The following is a 21,304-nucleotide window of genomic DNA, read 5'->3' as shown; positions in this document are numbered from 1 at the left end:
TGCCCCTCCCATGAGATCTACTACAGAGGCGGGCCACCAAGCTTAGCACCTCACAGGGTCACCCACACACAAGCCTCAACTGACACTGACTTTTACCACGTTCAGGGGAAAGAGGACAACCTCTTCTCACCCCTCACCTCAAGGCATCCAATTCAACCATTTATGCAGCACCTACCAGGGGCCATGCACTGAGAATAAATGAGAAAAGACCAAGACAATGCCCCGGACCTCATGAAATTTGTTCCTGCCAGTGGTATGGACCAGGTACGGTTTGCTTTTAAAAAGCACTTAAGTATTGTTAGCCCTGCTTAAAATGACCCACACAGATAAAAATTCCATGGGAAAAATACAAATCTCCAAGGGGGAAATGGGGAAAGGTATTTGTACCACCTCAAACCTAGTTAATACTGACTTACCCTGAAGACTGAAGTCGAATATCCCCTCCTCCAGGAAGTCCTTCCTGAATCCCCAAGTTTGCAATCCAATAACATTCATTTCTATTACTGCACCTATCTCTATTCCTGAACTCAACTACTCTCTCATAAAACAGCGGGCTTGTGCTGTCTTCCTCACAAGGTGAGCAACTTGAACTTTGCACATCCAGCACCCGGCCATAGCAGGTGTTCAGGGAATGCTGTCAGCTGACACATGGAAGTGTAGGTACGTGCATATGCGGGCTCAGGCCTGTTTGTGGGTGTGCTTGCAGTTCCAAAGAGAGGGACATATTTTTTCTATATAACCTCCTTCATCCCTCCTATCTTTTCTAGTGTTATATAACAAGTCCTCTGTGCAAATTACAAAGGAATACCTGCCCTCCTCCCCCAACATGAAATGAGTTAGACAAGAGCAGAAGCAAGAAAACCTAACTTGCTTGTTTGTACCCAGTTCATGAAGTGGAGACAAGGAAAGGTGGGAGATGGAATGGGGGAGGTAGGTGAGACCAGACTCCTGGGAATCCTCCCAAGAAGCCTGAACTTTATGGGCGATGGGAAGCCTTTAAAAGATTTCTAGCAGGAGAGAGGTTAGGCTTGAGCTTTGACAGCTCATCCAAGTAGCTCTGTGGAAGATGGATTTGAGGGAATAAGATCTGACTCATGGGGACCAGTTCCAAAGCTACTGCACTCATCCGTCCACGGGACAAGGGCCTAAACAGGTGTGGTACTGGTGGAAAAGAAGAAATTGAGTCAAGAAGTATTTAGCAAGCTAATTCAGCAGGACTTGGCAATGGACTGAAATGGGGAAACAGGTGAAAGAGAGAAAATTCAACAACGATGCCTAGGTGACTGAACAATGGTGAGCCTAGTTCTAAGAAAATGGGCAGAGAAGCAGGTGAAGGGGAAAGATGGAGTATTTAGTCGTGGACAGTGCTGACCCAAAGACGCCTATCGGACGTCCAAGTAGATCTTCCCAGCAAGCCTTAGATGTGAGACTTTGGACCTGCTCTGGCACCTCCCTAAGCCACAATTTCCTCCAGAAGGAATGGTACCTGTTTATGCCTCATGTGCTGTTGTGAGGATTGAAGGAGACAGAGGATAAAGCCCTTTGCCCTCAGCTGCCCCAGTCCTAGAGGCAGAATCAGGCTCAGGGACAAAGATGGGAGACAAAGGTCTTGGCATATGCACAATATGGTTAAGACGGTGAAAGCAGAGAGTTCCTCCAGAACTATAAGAAATCAATTTCTGCTGTTTTTTTTTTTAAATATTTTATTTATTTATTTGACAGAGACACAGCGAGAGAGGGAACATAGGCAGGGGGAGTGGGAGAGGGAGAAGCAGGCTTCCCGCTGAGCAGGGAGCCCGATGCGGGGCTCGATCCCAGGACCCTGGGACCATGACCTGAGCGGGAGGCAGATGCTTAACAACTGAGCCACCCAGGCGCCGCTGAAATTTGAATGTTTTAAAGACAAAATCTTTTAGCAAAAGTGGATGACAATGTTTGACTCCCGAATCAGACTCAAGACATGAAAACCATGAGGAATTTCTTCATTCTACAAATGTTTCCTGAATCCCTATTGCATGCAGGGCACTTGGCCAGGCACAGGTGGGGGGGAAGCTGAGGGGCCCTGAGAGAGGCGCTCACACAGACTGTGGTACCGCTGGCTGCAAGTAGCAGGTCCGGTGGAAGTGAGGGCAGACACCCAACACATTCTCATTCACCCCCAGACACTTGCAAGAGCAGTGCCCCAGCAAATCAATACAACCACAACCCAAGTACAGGATGTGCATGACAAGACAGCCGAGCAGGCCCAGCAGGGAGACTCAAAAACAATATATTCTCTGCATAGCCGATGAGCTAAGGCTTCTGAATACCCAAAACCAAGACTGTGTTAACATCAGTGCAAACACTCTTGGGCCTCAGTATGGAGCAAATGCAACCTCTGTTCTGAAAAATTAAATATGTACATTTCAGAAACCTCAGGCTTAAAATCAACCATGAAAGATCTAGGACCCAAAACAAGTAGCCAGTCAACAGCGAGAACTGGGCAAAATCACCTTCAAAATGAGTCAGTGTGGGGGAGGGAGGACTTCATATTTTTCTGCAAACCAAATCAAAATTGTTGGTGCCCCTTGATTTCATCCATAAATCCCAAAATTCAAATGATGCACTTTTAAATTGTAGTTTTCCTCTTTGAAAGCATGAAAGAACAATTTACATCCAATGACTAGCATTATATGTTCAAACTTAAATCAAGGAAACATCTTTTAATGCCAACTCAAAGAGACTACTTACCATCATTTCCCTTAACTACAGTAATAAAAGCACTCACTTCAGCTTTTGAAAGGGCTCCTTCACTCTTTTGCAACTGAGTATTACAACTTCCTTCTGATTTGTTATTCACACTAACTCAGAATCTTTTATCTGTCCAATATCAAATGAGCAAACCAACAGACTCAATTTCAAGGCTTTTCACAAACTAACTTTGGCCAACATTGTAGCTACAGTATTCCCAGCTTCACTTCCCCATCTTTCTTGTAAGATCCTTCAGAGTGGACGTATGTACAAAATTTACCCGAAATCACTAGGATTCCAGGGTAAAGAAACCATCCCCTCTTCTACCAGTAACCATCCTATTGATTTACTGTTCAGAATCTTAAATAAAAAGCAAAAACAGTAAGAAGGCTGGACTCAGGGGTGCCTGGGTGCCTCAGCTGGTGAAGCATCTGCCTTCGGCTCAGGTCATGATCTCAGGATCCTGGGATCCCGGGCTCCCTGCTCAGCAGGGAGTCTGCTTCTCCCTCTCCCTCTACCGCTCCTCCAGCTTGTGCTCATACTTTCTCTCTCTGTGTCAAATAAATAAATACATAAAAATCTTAAAAGAAAAAAAAAAGCTGGACTCAAAAATCCCTTCTAAAATCTCAAAACTCGAAATTCTAAACTCTGAATTCTCTAAAATTAAAAACTCTAAAATTCTACGTAATTCAGTGTCTTATTGTTTTCAGAGTTAATTTCAGAAAAAGCTGGGCCTGTGACTTCATAGTTAAGCACCGGCAGGAGTGGTGGTGGTGGTTATGGGGACACGGATGATAATTTTCTGCGGTGCTATGTGTCATGCCCTATGCTCCATGGTTTACCTAAGTCCTCACCATGTTCTCACATAAGCCTGGGAGGCAGCTACTGTGTTATGCCGAGAAAGCTGGGGCTCGGAGAGCTTCAATGGCCCCTGCTAATGAGACGCAGAACTAATAGCTGAACCCCAACCTGGCTGACACCCAACCATCACACTATGATGCACTGATAATTATGGTAGTTGTCCAATAAATATTCCTCAAAGCCTGTACTTTGTACTATTACTCTGTAATTGTAGATCCTGCACCCTAATTTATGTGCTTAGGCAAAGGCTAATGTGTCTTTTTACATAAACACAGACCAAATGGATATTGAAGGGAAGGTCAGAAATACTCTAGAGGTCAAGGAGATGCCAAAATAGACATTATTCAAAATTATCCAGAGTTAATTCACAAAATTATAGTCAGTAAACAGGCTTTCAGTAGTTAAGAACCAACTGTATCTAGTTATTCATAATTTCTGAGGTTTTATTTCCTTTGATTGCTGTCACGTTTATGAATTCTCAGCCATAAGTTTATAGTTTTGTAAAAATAAAATAAAAACACTTAGAGGCCTTATCAATTATATCACCACAGTATAATTATCCTATCCTTTTTTTTTTTTTTTTTTTTTTTTTTAGATTTTATTTATTTATTTGAGACAGAGAGAATGAGAGAGAGAGCACATGAGAGGGGGGAGGGTCAGAGGGAGAAGCAGGCTCCCTGCCGAGCAGGGAGCCCGATGCGGGACTTGATCCAGGGACTCCAGGATCATGACCTGAGCCGAAGGCAGTCGCTTAACCAACTGAGCCACCCAGGCGCCCTTATCCTATCCTTCTAAGAATTGAAACTTTCCATTAATATGTAGGAGTCTACAGAAAATATATCATTCAATAATTCAAAAATGTGGAATTAACTTCAGAATCTTTGTCTTCTTTCTCCTTGAGAAAATACGGTGCTGCAGAGAGTAAGCAGATGCACCTCCTCTATCCCCAGGAAATGTAAGTCGTCACCCCCATTGTCTCAAATGCAATCATCTGAATGTCTTTCCTTGGCCAATATGATTATTTTCAGAAGGCCCTTGTTAAAATATGAATATCCTCGGGAGATTAAAAGTAACCAAAGCTACCATTTCTTGAGGGGCTTTGTGCTGGGCACTTTTAATGTATTACATCTGATCTTCACACCAATCCTAGAAGGTAGCTAACAGTAGCACCATTGTCTACAGGAGAAAATGGTCAGAGATGGAGGACTTGCTCACTGTAGCAGAGCTGGAGTAATGCACTCAACTTGGTAACACCGAGTCTACCCTCTCTCCATTACCTCCTTCTTGTTCCTCCACATATCAAGCTTGTTCCTACCTTTGGACCTTTGGCTTAGCCGGTCCCTCTGCCTGGGATGCTTTCTCTAAGGTTCATATGGCTGGGTGCTTATCACTCGGGTCTCAGCCAAAATGTTCCCTCTCTGTGAGTCCTTCTCTGTCCATTCTGGGTAAAGCAGTCATCTCATCACACTCCACCACATCACCCTGTTTTTTGTTCCCCAGGGAGCACCTAACCACCATTTGTTATTTTCATAATCACCTGTTTTCCTGTGTAATATCTACCTCTCCACACTAGGACGGAAGCTCTGTGAGAGCCAAGATTCCGGGTGTTGTGTTCTCTGTCCTATCTGGAACACCTGGAATGGAGCTGGGCACACAGCAGGAGCCAGTAAAGATCTACGAATGATTAAGTGGCTTTTCTGCTGCCTCCACCCCACACAGTGGTGGCGTCGGGGAGGATTCTTGGATTCAAGTCCACAGAACTAGGAAGCTGCCCTCTGGACCACCTCCATTCAGCTCAATTTCTACCATCATCAGGGTCGTTTCCCACGGTGTCAGTGAGGTGAGCCGAAATTCAAGAGAAGATTGGAAAATCTCGTTGGGTCAGAAGGACCCAGACCATACGAGACCAGGGTCACGAGACAAGAGGGGCAGACAAGCATCACTGATTCCATCGTCTTGTCTTGGACTAACACAATGGCTCACCATAATGCCCAATACAGCTCCAAAAGAGGGTAAATGTTTTAAGCATACAGATAAATACTATCTCTTTTTATAGGCAAAAGGTTGATATTAACAAAAGATACAAGCCAAAGTCAAACTGTCCTAGTTTTTTAGGTGTTTTTTTTTTTTTTAACTTTTCATCTACTGCAAACCTCAAAGAAACCCCTTCAAAAATAGAGGCTTTTGAAAATACCTAAATAACACAACCAAATAAATCTTAAAATGGGTCATCATCTAGCATATTGCACCAGGAGCCAGATGTGAGAATACATTTTTTAAAGCACGTATTTTTCTCTAAAATTTATAGCTCTTCTTTTCAACTAGTTAATTGTCTGCTATAATTAGTTGAAGTGAAAATGCCCTCAAATACAGGGGAAAATATTAGAACCATACCCTGGGAATTAGAAATTAATGAAAGCCTTATTTTTTACACCTTTCAATTGGGGTTTCTTAACCTGAAGCTGTGTCCACCATCAGGCTTTGGGGACCACTAACCTGGTGACACTGATCCCAGCACACTGTCAATATGCACATATATGCATTTTTCTAGAAACAGGGTCCATAGCTTTCATCATCACTAAAAGGATCCAGGGCACTAAAAGGATCCAGAGCTTTTGAAAGCTCAAAAATACTTTCAGATGCACTGCTTCTGCTGAGAATCTGTTCTCAACTCTTCCATACTATGATAGAACAACAGTAAAATATAATAAAGCACTTAAGAGGTCCACAGCTCACAAGTTAATAAATGTATTCTGTTTGGGGAATTATGCTAATATGTTTATGACCCTTATGTACTCTTCCAAAAATAATTTCAGAGCTTAGAACAAATCTGAGCATCAGCGGAATAGTCTCCAGAAGATATTTCAGAAGGGAGCAAAACTTTCATTGTCCAATGGAACCGGGGAAGGAGCCCCTATGGGGAAGGGGCCCTATGACATCACAGACAAGAATACCAAGGCTTCCTGTGAGGACAGAGGCACAACATCACATCTAAGTGCTATGAGAAAGATCCAGAAACAGTGCTATGCAAGTACAAGAGATAAATATGACTTACAAATGAAAATGCAGTTTTGGGGTTTTGGTTTATGTCCTTAAAGAACAGGGGCTAGGTCTAGAACATGCCCACACTGGCCCCCTCTGATTTATTTTATTAATGTAATTATGAGGGTCTCATGTTGGCTATGGTTCTATCCTCTGGCAAATTTCTTAATTTTTTTTTTTTTTTTTTTTTTTACCACAAGCACAAACTAAAACTTGTATGCATTCCTCTCCCTGTAAAGTGCAAGGGTAAAGCTTATGTAAAACTGAAGGAACTCTCCAGAAGGCAGCACTTAATAAAAGCACTGCTGATGAGTCCCCTATTAAGTGGTCTTTCTACTAAAAAGTCCTTCGTGCTTTGAAAATCACTGCTGTGTATACCAAAGTACACCAAAATAATAATCTTGATAAGTCTCTCTGGATAGTATCATGATTCTCAACAAAAATTTCCCATCTCATAAAGTCCTTTGACACAGCACTTCAACACTACAATAGCCAATACCCTTGGGCTCATTCCTCCATCTAATTAAAATGTCTGTTCTACAAGTGATTTATAGTATTTGTCATCACTTAAGGTGAATATATAGACTGGTGGCTACAGACATGTTGTGACTACAGAGCATTAATTACCATGCTGGTGAGAATGGCTTCTAGCAACAGCTCGAACAGTGGGATTCTCAGTCTCTCTCCGCCAACAAGTAACAGGGACATAACTTACAACTGTCCCATAGGATAAGGAGCCCATTACTGTAAATCAAGAAATATAACCGTTGTGGCTTGACATGAGGACCCACTGTAATTCCTTAAGGCTGATTCTAAACCAAGGAAATAACACCAACATCACTATCAATGCTAAAATCCATTTAGACATGAGCCAAATCCTCCTCAAGCCCGAGCAATTTAGATTTGGACCAATTCGTAGGAGTTACTAACTTTGGTAAGACGTAATTCATCTTGACTGCTTAAAACCAAACCAATCACTCCAAAAGAAAAGAAATGATGGAACTGCCTAACACGTGGAGGCAGAGGCTGTACCGGTGGGAAGGGTCCTTAGATATTCTAGTGTAACCCCCTCATGACCTAAACCAGGGGCACTGAGACCCTGACACACACAGGTTTGCCTAAGGTCACAGCTGATGGATGACAAAGCCACACCTTGAACCCAGCTTTCCTGACTCCCACTATAGCACAGCACTTACATATTGCTGGAAATTCTATAATGAACTACAAGGTTTGTTTTTTTTTAATTGGGAAATTAATATAATACTGATTTGCAGTCAAAGTTAACTCCTCGTAGGAGCACCTGGCTGGCTCAGTCAGAAGAGCGTACAACTCTTGATCTTGGGGTTGTGAGTTCAAGCCCCACGTTGGGTGTAGAGATTATTACTTAAATATTTTTAAAAAGTTGACTCCTCATATATTTACTAATAAGGCAGCTTCCTCTAAAATTTTAGGACACAAATATATATGTGAATGTAAATAAATATCTAAATAAATATACATCTAATTTAATGTATTTATGAAATTACTAGATATCTAAATAAATCTAAGTAAGTATACCTACATCTGTACGTTAAGAGTGTTGTGAGCCAAGGCAACAGTAATGCTGTGGCCGTGGCTTTCATTCCCACATTCTGAAAACAAGGCTTGAGCTACAGTAGGTCTCAAAAACTCAAAAACCTCCAGAACCAAGCAGATAATGAGTAAAGAGGGCCAGTTTGTTACTGGGAGTGGTGGGGTCTGGCTAACTGGAGTACCACAGAATGAAATATCTTCCGATTCAACATGAAAAACATCTCTGCCAAATGAATTCATCTGCAAGCGTCAATGGGCCTAAGACCCGTCAGGCTTTTTGTTGTTGTCCTGAACTAGATAATCCTCCTGCTTCAACATCTATGATTCTTTTCTGATCTGTACAAAGCTTAGCTATTTACTGGTTCAAACAGGGTGTTACTGTGTTCTGCCTTTGGGAGGCAAATGTTCTTTCAGGTCAGGTCATCTGTTCATAGGCATCACAACTTAGTCACTTTCCAAAGATGGAAACATGTCTAATGGGTCAGGAACATGTACCTTTCAAAAGGGCACCTGTGATGTCTCCCTGGGAAAGCATTATCAGGTCAAAAGTTCCTTTTCTTCTTTTGAGGAATGATACATCACAGTCATTTAATCGAAGCAGGCCTGTGGCTATCTATGCTAGGGCTTTAAAAATCAGCTGTTTTCCCTCCAGAAAAATGTTTCTGATCTCCTCAAACCAGGTGCTCATAGCATCTTAGTACTTACTTCTTTTCTGTAATTTCCTGGTTGCTGGTTTTCTCCTCCAACCCCTCTCCCCCTTGAAACTCCAGGGTCTATCATCTAAAACAAATGATGTAATGTATGGGGATTAACATAAGAATAAAAAAAAAAAAAAGAAAATCCAGGGTCTATGAAGGAAGAGGCCATGTCTGTCTTGTCCACCTGCCTCCCTAGGGTAGAGCACAGTGCCCAGTACATAGGATGTGCTCAATGGTGGATGAATGCTCACCTAGGGCTTGGCATTTCATACAGACACATGTAATAGTCTGTTAGAGTAGCTACCCCAGGAGCAGAAGAGAGAAATCCTAGTTAATTACCCATACTACTACACCCTGAACTCCCTCTAACCAATATCACATACTTTGACGAGAGCCCAATCCCATATGTCTACTCTTTCAGGATGGAGGGGAGGGTGGGCAGTGGAGATCTCAAGGATGCTGAGGGAACACTAAGGAGGAGGCCCCAGGCTTGGGATGTCAGGAAAAGTTTTCTGGGTAAGTGATGTCTACAGTGAGACCTGAGGCACAGGTAGGAACTAACTGTTGGCCCTCGAGGATGAAAGACGTGACTGGAGCAGAGGGTGGGTTGGGGAGAGCTGGGCAAGAAGACTCAAGAGGAAACCAGAGGCCGATCATGGAGAACATTCTACACCATCTTAAAGATGTGTGCTTTATCCAAGAGTAAGGGGGAACCACTGAAGGTATTAAGGAATGACCATCAGCTTGGCAATTGAGAGAAAACTCATTTTGGATACAGCAATGTTAACAGCGGAAAAGAGTGGTCAAGGCACTGAGTTTTCACTCAGGCCTCAACTTTATGATATTCTAATAAGACAGAGATAAGCAGTTAACACAAAAGGAGAACCTGATCTAGTCAGGTTCTAGTCCTTCTATTCCAAAAAATAGAAAAGAGACTGCCGACGGTTGAGCATCTGGCTCTTGATTTCAGCTCACGTTGTGATCTCAGGGTAGTGAGATGGAGCCCAGTGTAGGGTTCCACAGTCAGCAGGGAGTCTACTTGAGAGTCTCTCCCTCTCTCTCTCTCTCCCTCCCTCCTTCTGCCCCTCCTCCCACCCTTGCGCCTTCTCTCTTTCTCTCTAAAATAAATAAATCTAAAAAAAAAAAAAAGAGAGAGAGATTGCAGAAAATCCAAGGCACCTATCTTATTCTAAGTAAATGCTACCCATCTCATAAAAATGTATTGCACTTTACCATCGTAACTAATCATCATTCTGAACAACTGCTAGATACCAAAAGAGTTACATAAGATGAAATGATTCACATTCTGCCCACCAACCTCATTAACTCTCCAAGGTTGAATACTTACTTCTTGCCTCGGCCCCAAATTTAACATGTTGGGCTCACAGATTACAACCTATTAACAGGCTTAAAAATCAGTCTTTTAAACTGAAGCAAAAGCAAGGAATTTTTCATCCACAGAGTTTTCAACCCATTACCATACTCAAAGGGCATAAAAATCCAGTCCAATCTTTCAAGTACCTATTGATACATCATTAATTGATTTTAAGAAGGGACACTGTAATAATTATAATTGGTCACTCCCCAGTGACTTTTATTTCTTTTGGAAAGCTGAATAAAGTGTTTCAAGATGTTCCCAAAGTATCTACACTTTGCTTGCTCCAAAATCACATTTAAGAAATTCATTCTTTTGACAAATATTTAGTGCCTACTATATAAGTGATACTGGGTTTAGAACAATGAATAGGGAGGAGGAATCTCTGCTTTCACGGTGTTTATACTTGAAAGGAGGAAAGCATAATAAGTAAATTAACAAAATGATCTCAGAGGATGATGAGGGCCATGAAGGATGACAAGATAATAACATGGTGAGGAAAATGTTCTCTGTAGGGGGGAGCTTTTGAGCCACAACCTGCCTGTTGAGAAGCAGCCAGCCCCACTGCAGCAAAATCCTTACAATGAACCTGAAGACACAAAAATCCAATACAACTCCTGTACACTGGACTAAACCTCCCTAGAGATGCTAAAATATGTCTTTCCCCTCAACACCATGAGCTCATCAGCATTGGACACTGCTAGCCGTTTGGCTCAGAAAGAAATAATTGCACTGCAAAGTACAAAAGACAATGAACCGCTAGATAATGAATCTGGAGAACTTAAATGCTCTCAATTCATGCACCTGGATCCAGGAATCAGGAAAAAATGCAACTGACAAGTGTCCAGTGGAAACCTGGCCACGTCACCTGACAGGACTACCAAAAAGTTACCTCACTGAGAAGTTCAGAGAAAGCAGCCTTCCAATGCTGTAGGGAACACAATGTCTTCAGGAGGGGTGAACGAGGAAAACAGCCTGAGATCCCGCCAAGCAGGTCCTTCCTTCCTGAGCGGACGCCAAGGTCCTTCCATGACGCAGCCTCCAGCTCCTCCTGCCCCCCCCCCGCTATGTTCTGCATTAAGTATTAGATGCTGGTCCCCATTTGGACAGTCAGCAAATAAAGAGAAAGTACATGAAAGAAGGGAAGTTTTAATATAGACAAATTTGCATTTTTCAGAAATCTAAGAAGTTGTGCAAAATCAACCAGTTCTAGAAGAAACAGAAAAACTGGCAGTGACAATTTAGAAAATGAGACTGTGTCCCCCAAATCAGAAACTATAAAGAATTTTTTATGCTCTTACTCTGATAAATATTTTCTACACTGAAGAGGCAATGTAGTGTTCAACAGCCAGCCTTGGCTCAAACCTAATTCAGTCACTTACTTAACATCTTCTTTGGTAAAATCCTCATTGTTTTTTCCTCTACGGTTTTATTGACGTATAACCATCACACAGTAACATGCACATACGTAAAAGTGAACTATCTAATGAGCTTGGATGTAAGTATATAACTGTGAAACCATCACTACAATCAAAATAATAAATACATTCATCTCCCTCAAAACTTTCCTTGTGCTGTCTTTGTAATCCATCCACCTTCATCCCCCCATTCCCAAGCAACCACTGATCTGCTTCCTATCACTACAAACTGGTTTTCATTTTCTAGAATTCTGCATAAATGGAATTATATGGTGTGAGTCTTTTTTGTCTGGCATCTTTCACTCAATATAAATTATGCTGAGATTCATCCATATTGTTGCATGCATGAGTGCTTCATCACTTTTTATTACTGAGTAGTATTCCGTTGTATGCGTACACAATTCATTAATCACTCATCTGTCCAACAGACACATAAAAAGATGCTCAACATCACTAATCATCAGGGAAATGCAAATCAAAACCACAATGAGGTTTCACCTCACACCAGTCAGAATGTCTACTGTCAAAAAGATAAGAAATAACAAGTGTTGTTGAGGAAGTGGAGGAAAGGGAACCCTCATACACTGGTGATGCGAATGTAAATTGGTGCAGCCACTGTGGAAAACAGTATGAAAGTTCCTTAAAGAATTAAAATAGAAATACCATACAATCCAGTAATTCCACCACTGAGTATCCCCAAAAAATGAAAATGCAAAAAGATACAGCCACGCCTATGTTCACTGCAGCATTTACAATAGCCAAGATATGTAAGCCACCTAAGCATCCACTGATAAATAAAGAAGATGTGGTGCACACACACACACACACACACACTGGAATAGCTTGCCATTCGCAACAACATGGATGGACCTAGAGGATATTATGCTAAGGGAAATAAGTCAGACAGAGAAAGACAAATACCACATGATTTCACTTACATATGCAATCTAAAAACAAAACAACAAACAAACAAAACCAGACTCATAAATATAGAGAACTGGTGGTTGCCGGGAGGGGGCTGTGGGGATGGGCAAAACAGGTGAAGAGAATTTAGGGGTACAAACTTCCAGTGATAAAATAAGTCATGGGGATGAAAAATACAGCACAGGGAATATAATAGTATTGTAATAACATCGTATGGTGACAGATGGTAACTATAGTTATCATGGTGAGCATTACATAATGTATAGAATTGTCAAATCACTATGCTGTACACCTGGAACTGATATAACATTGTAGGTCAACTATACTTCAGTAAAAAAAATTTTTTTAATTCAACTGTTGACTGACATTTGAGTAGTTTCCAGTTTTATTACAAATAAAGCAGCTATGAACATTCATGTATGAGTCATTGTACAAATGGTCTCATTTCTCTTGGTAGATACTTAAGAGTAGCTAGGTCACATGTTAGGTATATGTTTAACACTTTAGGAAACTACCAACTGTTTTCCAATGTGACTATACCATTTTATATTCCTCACAGTGGTGTATAGGAGTTCCAGTTGCTCCATTTCCTCACTAACACTTGGTATGGTTTATCTTTTTAATTTAGCCTTTCCATGAATTTTGGTTTTAATTTGCATTTCCTTGATGACTAATGATTTTGAGCATCTTTTAATGTGCTCTTTTCCATGAAGGTGCCTATACAAATCTTGTCCCATTTTAAAATTGGATATTTTTCTCATTGAGTTTTAAGAGTTGTTTTATATGTTCATGTTACAAGTCCGTTGTCTGATTTAATGTTGAAAATATTTCCTCCCCATCTATGGCTTGTTTTTCACTTTAAGTCTTTTGAAAAGCAGTAATTCTTAATTTTTATCAAGTTTGATTTTTTTTTAATAGTTGGTGTTTTTTGTGTCCTATCTAAAAAATATTTGCTGAACCCAATGTCACTACCATTTTCTTCTGTATTCTTATAGAAGTTTTACAGTTAAACTCATATGTTGAGGTCTATGATCCATTTTGGGTTAATTTTTGTGTATGTTATGAGGCAAGGGTCAATGCTCACATTTCTGCATTTTGCTATTCAATTGTTCAAGCACTACTTCTGAAAAGATTATTTCCCCATCAAGTTGCCTTGGCATCTCTGTCAGAAAAAAAAAAAAATTAACCAATCATACATGTATGGATCTATTTCTAGATTCTCTTCCATTCCACTGATCTATAGGACTCTTTTTACTGCATATCACATTATCTTGATTATGGTAGCATTACAGTAAGTCTTAAAATCAGAGAGGTAATTCCCCCAACTTGTTCTTTTTCAAAATTATTCTTAGATGAGTCTAGGTCTTTTGCATGTCCATATGAGTTTTAGAATCGGTTTATCAATTTCTACAAAATTTGCTGAGATTTTGACTAGGATTGCAATAAATCTATAGAACATTTTGGGAAGAACTGGGGTCTTAACAATATTGAATCTTCCCATTCATGAACACAGTACCCCCTCCATTAACTTAGATCTTTATTTCAGCAATATTTTGTCATTTTCAGTGAACAAGTTTTGCATATCTTTTACCAAATTTACCCAATTTCAGATATTTTTGATGCTCTTATAAATGGTATTTTTTCTATTTCAGTCCACTAATAGTATATAGAAATACAATTGACTTTTGTAGATTGGTTTAGATCCTGTGACCTAGCTAAACTCACTTGTTAGATCTAGTAGCCCTTTTGTAGATGTCTTAGAATTTTCTACAATCATACAGAAGTAAAATATGGCCAATCTGTGATGCTTATGCGGAACTGTTTAATAACACCTCTTAAAAGAGGTTTTTAAGAATTATTTGAAAGATTCATTCACCATAGTGTGACATCAATGAGTGGAGCTTATTTACTCAGTAAGGCTGTCTGCAAATAAAGACAGTTTTACTTCTTCCTTTGTAATCTTATTTTTAAATTGCCTAATGCACTGAATGGGACCTCCAACACACTGTTGAACAGAAGTGAAAGAACAGATATCCTTGCCACTTCTGATCTTAGGGGACTATCACTCATTCTTTCACCATTAAGATGTTCCCTATAGGCTTTTCACAGATGTCCATCATCAGGCTGAATAAGTTCCATTCTATTACTAATTTGTTGGGAGTTTTAATCATAACTGAATATTTAATTTTGTCAGATACTTTTTCTGTATTTATTAATATGATCGTACCAATCTCCTCTTTCACTCTGTTAATATGAAGAATTGCAATGATTGATTTCTAAATGTTTAATCAATCTTGCAGTCCTGGCTATAAACCCCATTTGGTGATAATGTACTACCCATTTGCTATATTGTTGGATTTGATTTGCTAAAAATTTAAGCAAATTTATAAATTTAATTTTTATATCTATGTTCACAAGGGGCATTGATCTGTAGTTTTATTTTCTTGTAGGTTTTCATCAGGTTTTGGTATAAGGGTCATGGAATGAGTTGGGATGTTTCCTTCTCTATTTTCTGAAATAGGTTGTATAGAGTTGGCACTATTTCTTTCTTAAATATATGACAGAATTCACCAGTAAATCCATCTTGAGACCTTGAATCTGCATTGTGGAAGGTTTTTAATGACAAATTTAAATACCTTAATAAACATAAAGCTATTCAAGTTATTTGAGTAAGTATAGGTAGTTTGTATCTTTCAAGAAATTTATTTGATCTAAGTTGTGGAATTTGACATAAAATTATTCATAATATTCTCTTACTTTTTTTAATGTCTGTAGGATCTATAATGATGTTCTCTCTTTCCTATTTTGGTAATTTCATCTTTTCTTTTTTCTTGATCATCCTGGCTTGAGGTTCATTAATGTCATTGGTTTTGTTTTTCCCCTCAAAGAACCAGCTTTTTGTTTCATTGATTTTTCTCTATTGTTTCTCTTTTCTACTTCACTGACTTCTTTCTTTACCGTTTCTTTCTTTGCTTACTTTTAGTTCCACTTGCTCTTCCTTTTAGTTTCAAATAGAAACTTAGGTCTTTGAGATCTTTTTTAATTGAACAGTTTAACACTGTGAATTACTGTTTAAGAACTTCTTTAGCTGTATCCCACCCACCTCCTTGGGTTTTTATGTAGATTTAATGAAATATGTATAGTCAGGAATGAAATATTTAACTGCCTAGTCCACGTCAGGCATTATGGCTGGTATTAGGAATACACTGCATTAAAATAAATCTAATCCCTTCTCTCATCAAGATTAGAAGGTAATATTAAAAAAAATTCATACAAAATGAATGTTATCTTCTTGATACTTAGAAAGTACATTAAGCCAGAATGCATAACTGTTTCATTCTAATGATAAATGTATTTTCTGTTTTTGTCTGTCTACTCATGAACTAGCAAAAATTAAGTCACTAGATTTTTTTTTTTTTAAGTTCAGCGATTTGTAATTCCAATTGCACCACGTGAATCTATTGTGGAGTAAGATCAAATATTCTATTTGTAAATGTCTGAATAAACTACACATTTCAATACACTAAAGATAAATAAATATTTCTGTAATTCTAAACTTGAAAACCACCTTTAGATCTACAAAGAATCCTTTAAGAAACAAGCGTTCCATACATTTCTAATACTTTCCTAACAAAATTTTTCTTAAAGTTAACAAAACACTCTACTCATACTATCTATCCTATCCTGTTTCAAATTACCCAAAACTTAAAAAAAAAAAAAATACCCAGAACTTTTTACGAAATACTCTGCCCTGCCCACAGTTGAATATAAATGCATGGTAAATCACTGGTTTCAAGGTCTTTTAAATGCTGACCTAGCCTACCAAATGTTCCTGTTTTCAAAAACACCACCAGTGTGTTACTTAAACATCTCAGTATAATTAATTCAGATAATTATAGATTGAGATATTTATAATATATTTAAATCTTTGTTCATTCAGTGGAACCATAAGCAGCTCTGCACACCTTCACCATGTCAGGTAACCTGGATCATCTTCTTCCAGTCCTAATCTCTCGGTGTTTATTTAGGCCACAGGTTCTCAACCTTGATTGCACATTGGAATCACCTGGGAGCCTGAAAGTACTGATACCAGCCAGGGTCCCACAGCTAGAGATGCTTAGAGTTTTTAAAAGTGGGGATTTTCAAAAGCCCCCCCATGTGATTCAATGGTGCAGACCAGGGGTAAGAAGGACCAGTCTAGGTTCTCTCCAGGAAGTGATGCTTCTAATAGCCATTGGCCATTCTGTACCACCATACTTCAGAACCTGGTTCCTCTAGAGCTTTCCCAACCTAACTCCTAATCAAACACTGATTCAGTAATTCCATTTGGATTCCTAGGCTCACCTCTATTTCTATTTGGAAATTTACAGAATAAAATGTCTCTATTTTAGCCATTTCTCTCCAATCCACTTCAAAATTTCATAAAGTTCAGCTGAAGAGAAATTAACTCAATATAATGTGATGATCTCATTAAATAGTCATTATGTTTTCTTCTACTTAAAAGATAGTTCGGGGCGCCTGGGTGGCTCAGATGGTTAAGTGTCTGCCTTCGGCTCAGGTCATGATCCCGGGGTCCTGGGATCGAGCCCCACATCGGGCTCCTGGCTCGGCGGGAGCCTGCTTCTCCCTCTCCCTCTGCCTCTCTCCCTGCTCATGCGCTCTCTCTCTCTCTCAAACGAATAAATAATCTTAAAAAAAAAAAAAAGACAGTTCTACAAGCCATCTGTAATTTTACAGACTATATGGTAAAATTACCAGTTCCTCAAAGTATAAAATATTGAAATGAGTCTTCATTGGTATCCATCTGATTCCACCACTTGTTAATTTCAAACAGGTTTTCAATACTGATTCACATTTTGGACTTAAAACTGACATCCTCTGAACTTAAACCATTACAGTCCTGAGATTCTTCAAATAGCTTACTCTGCTTTGCCAAACCAGACCACTTCATTATAATTATCATTTCATCATGTAAAAGTGGGAAGAACACCTGTATCACAAAGACAGTACCAGGAATAAGAAGCAAAAGCATTTTAGCACTGAGTAGAGTGCTAATAGAAATTTTAATTTGCAGCACAAATGTTGTCTCATGGGAACTATGTGAAAAGTAGAGGCAAGCAGGAAGTTTCGGGTAACTACTTGTCAATACACAGAAACACCAGCAGGTGAGATGGGGAGAACTGGGGGTGGTCCACAAACTACTGAGGAGTTCTCAAAGCTCCCAGACCAATAGCAGCAGAAGCTGCGCATGCAAGCCTCACACCTCTCAGGTTGTGACAGAACTACCGAAGTTACTTACAAACACATATAAACCTCATCTCCTTGGAAAACTGCTAAACAATAAAACTGCCAGCGTGCAGACCCAGGAGCTCAGATCCCTGCCAGTGTAGGCTATGTATCCATGGGATGTAATGGATCTGCATGCTGAAACACGTGTGCACGTCTGAGCAGCTGAACCAACACGTATCCATAAACATTATGAATAATACTTGCGAGAATGTATGGCTTTCTCCTAAGAAGCGCTTTAAGTACTTTACCCAGATCAAGTCACTTTCATATCACATCTTACTCGCCTTTCCTTTGTACTACCCGCATGCGGAGAGTTCGAGCGCCTTATCCAAAGTCTGAGCCTAGGGGGCGGGGGGGGGGGGGGGTCACTGCCTTCGCCCTGACTTCCCGTTAGCCCAAGCTGCCATCCCAAAAGGGGACCGTGTCCGGGCTGGCTTCCTGGAGACACACATGAGCCCTCACACACCCACCGCGGTCGCGTCACCAGCGCCGCGGCCACCTGGGCGAGGACCAAAAACTGAAGGGAATTCCCTCCGCCGCAGAGCTCGACAACGGGATGGGAAAGCGGGACCCGGGCGAGATTTGAAAAGTGGAGGGGGAAAAGAGTCAAGCGGACACAACCGGGAGGGATCACAGCTACTCACCCAGCCCTCGAAAGTGTCCGAGGCGCCGGCCGTGCGCAGCAGCTCCTGGAATTGCAGGGTGCAGTTGGCCACGAAGTGGTCATAGCCCAGGGGCGTCTCGTGGAAGACGGCCAGTTCGAGGTGGCCACCGTCGGTGACGTTGGTGCAGAACTCCTCGTTGTACGTGGGTTTGTTGGTCTTCTGTTTGGTGCTGGTCTGGCCCACGCGCACCTGGTCCACGCTCACCGTCAGGTAGGGGTCCAGCAGCTGGTAGCCCTTCTTGAAGAGCGAGTGGCGCAGGGACCAGCGGGTGGGCTGCAGCCCCACAGCCTCGCCAATGCGGACCCTCAAGTAACCATTGAACTTCATGGTGCCGGACGTCATGCCGGCGCCGCTGCCCGGGCCCCGGGGGGCCGCGCCTGCTCGCAGCGGGAGAGCCTGGAGCCCCAGCTCAAGCCAGCCCTCGCGGCAGCCGCAGGAGTGGAAGCAGCTTCTGGGAAAAGCAGCGCCCAAGCCCCCCTCGACTGGTCATTCTGCCTCCTCCGCGGGACCTCCCCCTCCCCTCCTTCCCTCGCCCCCTCCCTCGCGAGGTGGAAAGGAGGGGAGCCCGGAGCCGAGCCCTCCGCGAGCCGGGGTAGCCCGACCGTCCCTCTCCAGCACGCGGCGCTTCCCGGGGGCTCTCAAAGGACTCGCCCCTTCTCCAGAGCCGGGAAGCTCCTCTCCCTGGAGAGCCGGAGCGACCCGTCCGGTTAGCTCCAGCCCCAAGCGTCTCTTGCCCCCGCCTCCTCCTGCTTCTGCTCCTGCCCCCGCCTCCGCGGGCTCACGCTCTCCCCCGCTCGGCGAGCTTCAAACCAGGAAGCAGCTGCCGCCGCATCCCCGGCAGGAGCCTCGCGCCGCCAGGCTCCAAGTTCACAGAAGCCCTGCGCCGGGTCCCGCGCCTTCCGAAGCCCGGGGGCGTGGCGCACAGCCGGCGGGGCTGTGGGTCGGTGGCCGGGCGCGCGAAGCCGGGGAGCCCCACGCCGGCCCGCCGGCCCCCCTCTGCGCGCGCTCCCTGTCGCGCGGGGTCGACTGTGCTCGGTGGGCTAGAGGCTCCCCCAGGTGCAGGCCAGAAAGGGAAGGGCTCGTGGCCCGGCGTGAGCCAACACCTGAGGCCTGGGAGACAGGTCCAGAGAGTGCTGGGGGGCGGAGGGAGAAGGGGGCGGCAGGGGCTGGGAACCCGCGCTCCAGGAGTCGCCGGCACCCTCCTTACCACCGGAGGAGTTGGGCTGGCGAGCCTGCCTGGCGCTCTGGGAGAGGCCCTGGCCTGAGCCGGCGCATGGCGGGGAGGTTCCTTTTCCTAATCTTTACAGGGATGGCCCATCCCGGGTTCAGCTCAGGCCCATCCTGTTTGTGCGCCTTTCCTGCAGAGAGTAATTACACGGTTGTTTTGTTGTTGTTGTTTTTAATAGGGTGGTAGTAATGATGGAAATCCTGTCCTCCTCCTTCCTCGGAGAGGTGTGTCTTGTTGCACAAAGAGCAGGAAAGATCGGTTCTGAAGACAGACATAGCTGAGATGTACTAAGTCTCTCTGCGGGGTGGTTCCTGGCCTACCAAGCCCTGCCTAGCAAGGGCAGATGTGCACACACAAACACTGTCCCTGACACATGTGTGCAGAAGAAATCGCCTCTTCGAGGAACATTCTAGCTTGTTGCTGTGTTTGCAGTCAGAGTGGGCAGCCTTTTGTTCCTTCCCACCCGTGGGTCCAGGAGTTTTGGGGCCCTTGTGTGAACCGTTCCATCTATTGTGCTTTACCACAAAGCTTGCTCCTTGAGGGCCAGCCACAACCAGTTTGTCTCCCATAAAGCCTAGGCCATTTTTAAGATACTTAATTACATTCCGTTTGGAATGTTCTGGTTTCCCCGAGACCAGGTCGGGTCTTCCTAGCCCCCTCCACCCAAGGCCCTGTTTGGGGCTCTTGAACTGAGTAGCTTCTCAACAATTTCACTCCTGTGAATGGAGGCACACTAGAGAATGAAAACAAATAAGAACAATGGGCCGGTGGGGAAGGGCCTGTCTTAAAAACATCAAAACTTCTTTTTAAGAGAACAAGGCAGGGATGCAGCACATCATCCTAATGACACTTCAGCTTTAGGCAGGGCTTATAAAGCAAGCTCCCAAACATCCAGGGAGCTCCCATCTGGCCTGGTGCTCCAAGGGAAGAGGTCAAGGGGACCAATTGGGTCAACTCTGTCACCCTTTCCTCCAAAGAGCAGGACTCTAGCTTTAAGAACCACTGAAAGATTGGCTGCTGTTGGACTTTGGCACTAAAAAAAGACAGTCCCCAAATGGTGGGCAGCTACACATCCGGGGTTGGGATGTGAGGGACACTAGGAGCAGGACAGCGGTGGTGCCTGCCCTCCTGGGGCATAAGTCCCACAGCAAGGAAAATCAAGGTATAGATCACACACCTGGGCTGTGTGGTGAAGGAAAAGCTCAGGTGCAGTGGGACAATGGAACCTGGAGGGGGTGGTCAGGGAAGAGTTCCCTGAAGAAGTACACAGCAAAAGGATCCATTTATTCAGGGTTGCCAAGAAAAGGGACAGTTTGACCTGTTTCGGGAACAGGAAAGACTCCATGTGACTGGAGCCCAAAAAAAGGGGAGGGGAAAGTGGCTGAAATTCACCTGAAAAGGTAGGTCAGGGTCCAAGACTGACTAGACTGGTAGGTCATGGGAAAGTCTTTGGACATGGTCTGTGGGCAGTTGGAAGCCCCCGAAAGTTAAGCAGGGACAGG

At 42.7% G+C, this 21,304-nt stretch overlaps 1 protein-coding gene across 2 annotated transcripts in view; it reads right to left on the bottom strand.

The window, feature by feature from the left end:
• The window catches only part of PRKCH (protein kinase C eta), a 221,176-nt gene extending 201,458 nt beyond the window's left edge, over window positions 1-19,718 (bottom strand). Inside the window, exon 1 of one of the 2 annotated variants that reach the window (XM_064571148.1) lies at window positions 18,554-19,718. In XM_064571148.1, coding sequence (XP_064427218.1) covers window positions 18,554-18,916 — 363 coding nt within the window. In that variant the 5' untranslated portion in view covers window positions 18,917-19,718. The remainder of the gene's footprint in view (window positions 1-18,553) is intronic. The other variant, XM_045900996.3, reaches the window with a different exon arrangement.
• Between the last annotated feature and the right edge of the window lie 1,586 nt (window positions 19,719-21,304).

This window comes from Mirounga angustirostris, unplaced genomic scaffold (assembly GCF_029215605.1).
Source record: "Mirounga angustirostris isolate CCGP_5_RB_7025 unplaced genomic scaffold, mMirAng1.0.hap1 SCAF_9, whole genome shotgun sequence".
Lineage (NCBI taxonomy): Eukaryota > Metazoa > Chordata > Mammalia > Carnivora > Phocidae > Mirounga > Mirounga angustirostris.
The sequence above is the reverse complement of the archived record's forward strand: the minus strand, read 5'-3'. Positions and strand labels throughout refer to the sequence as shown.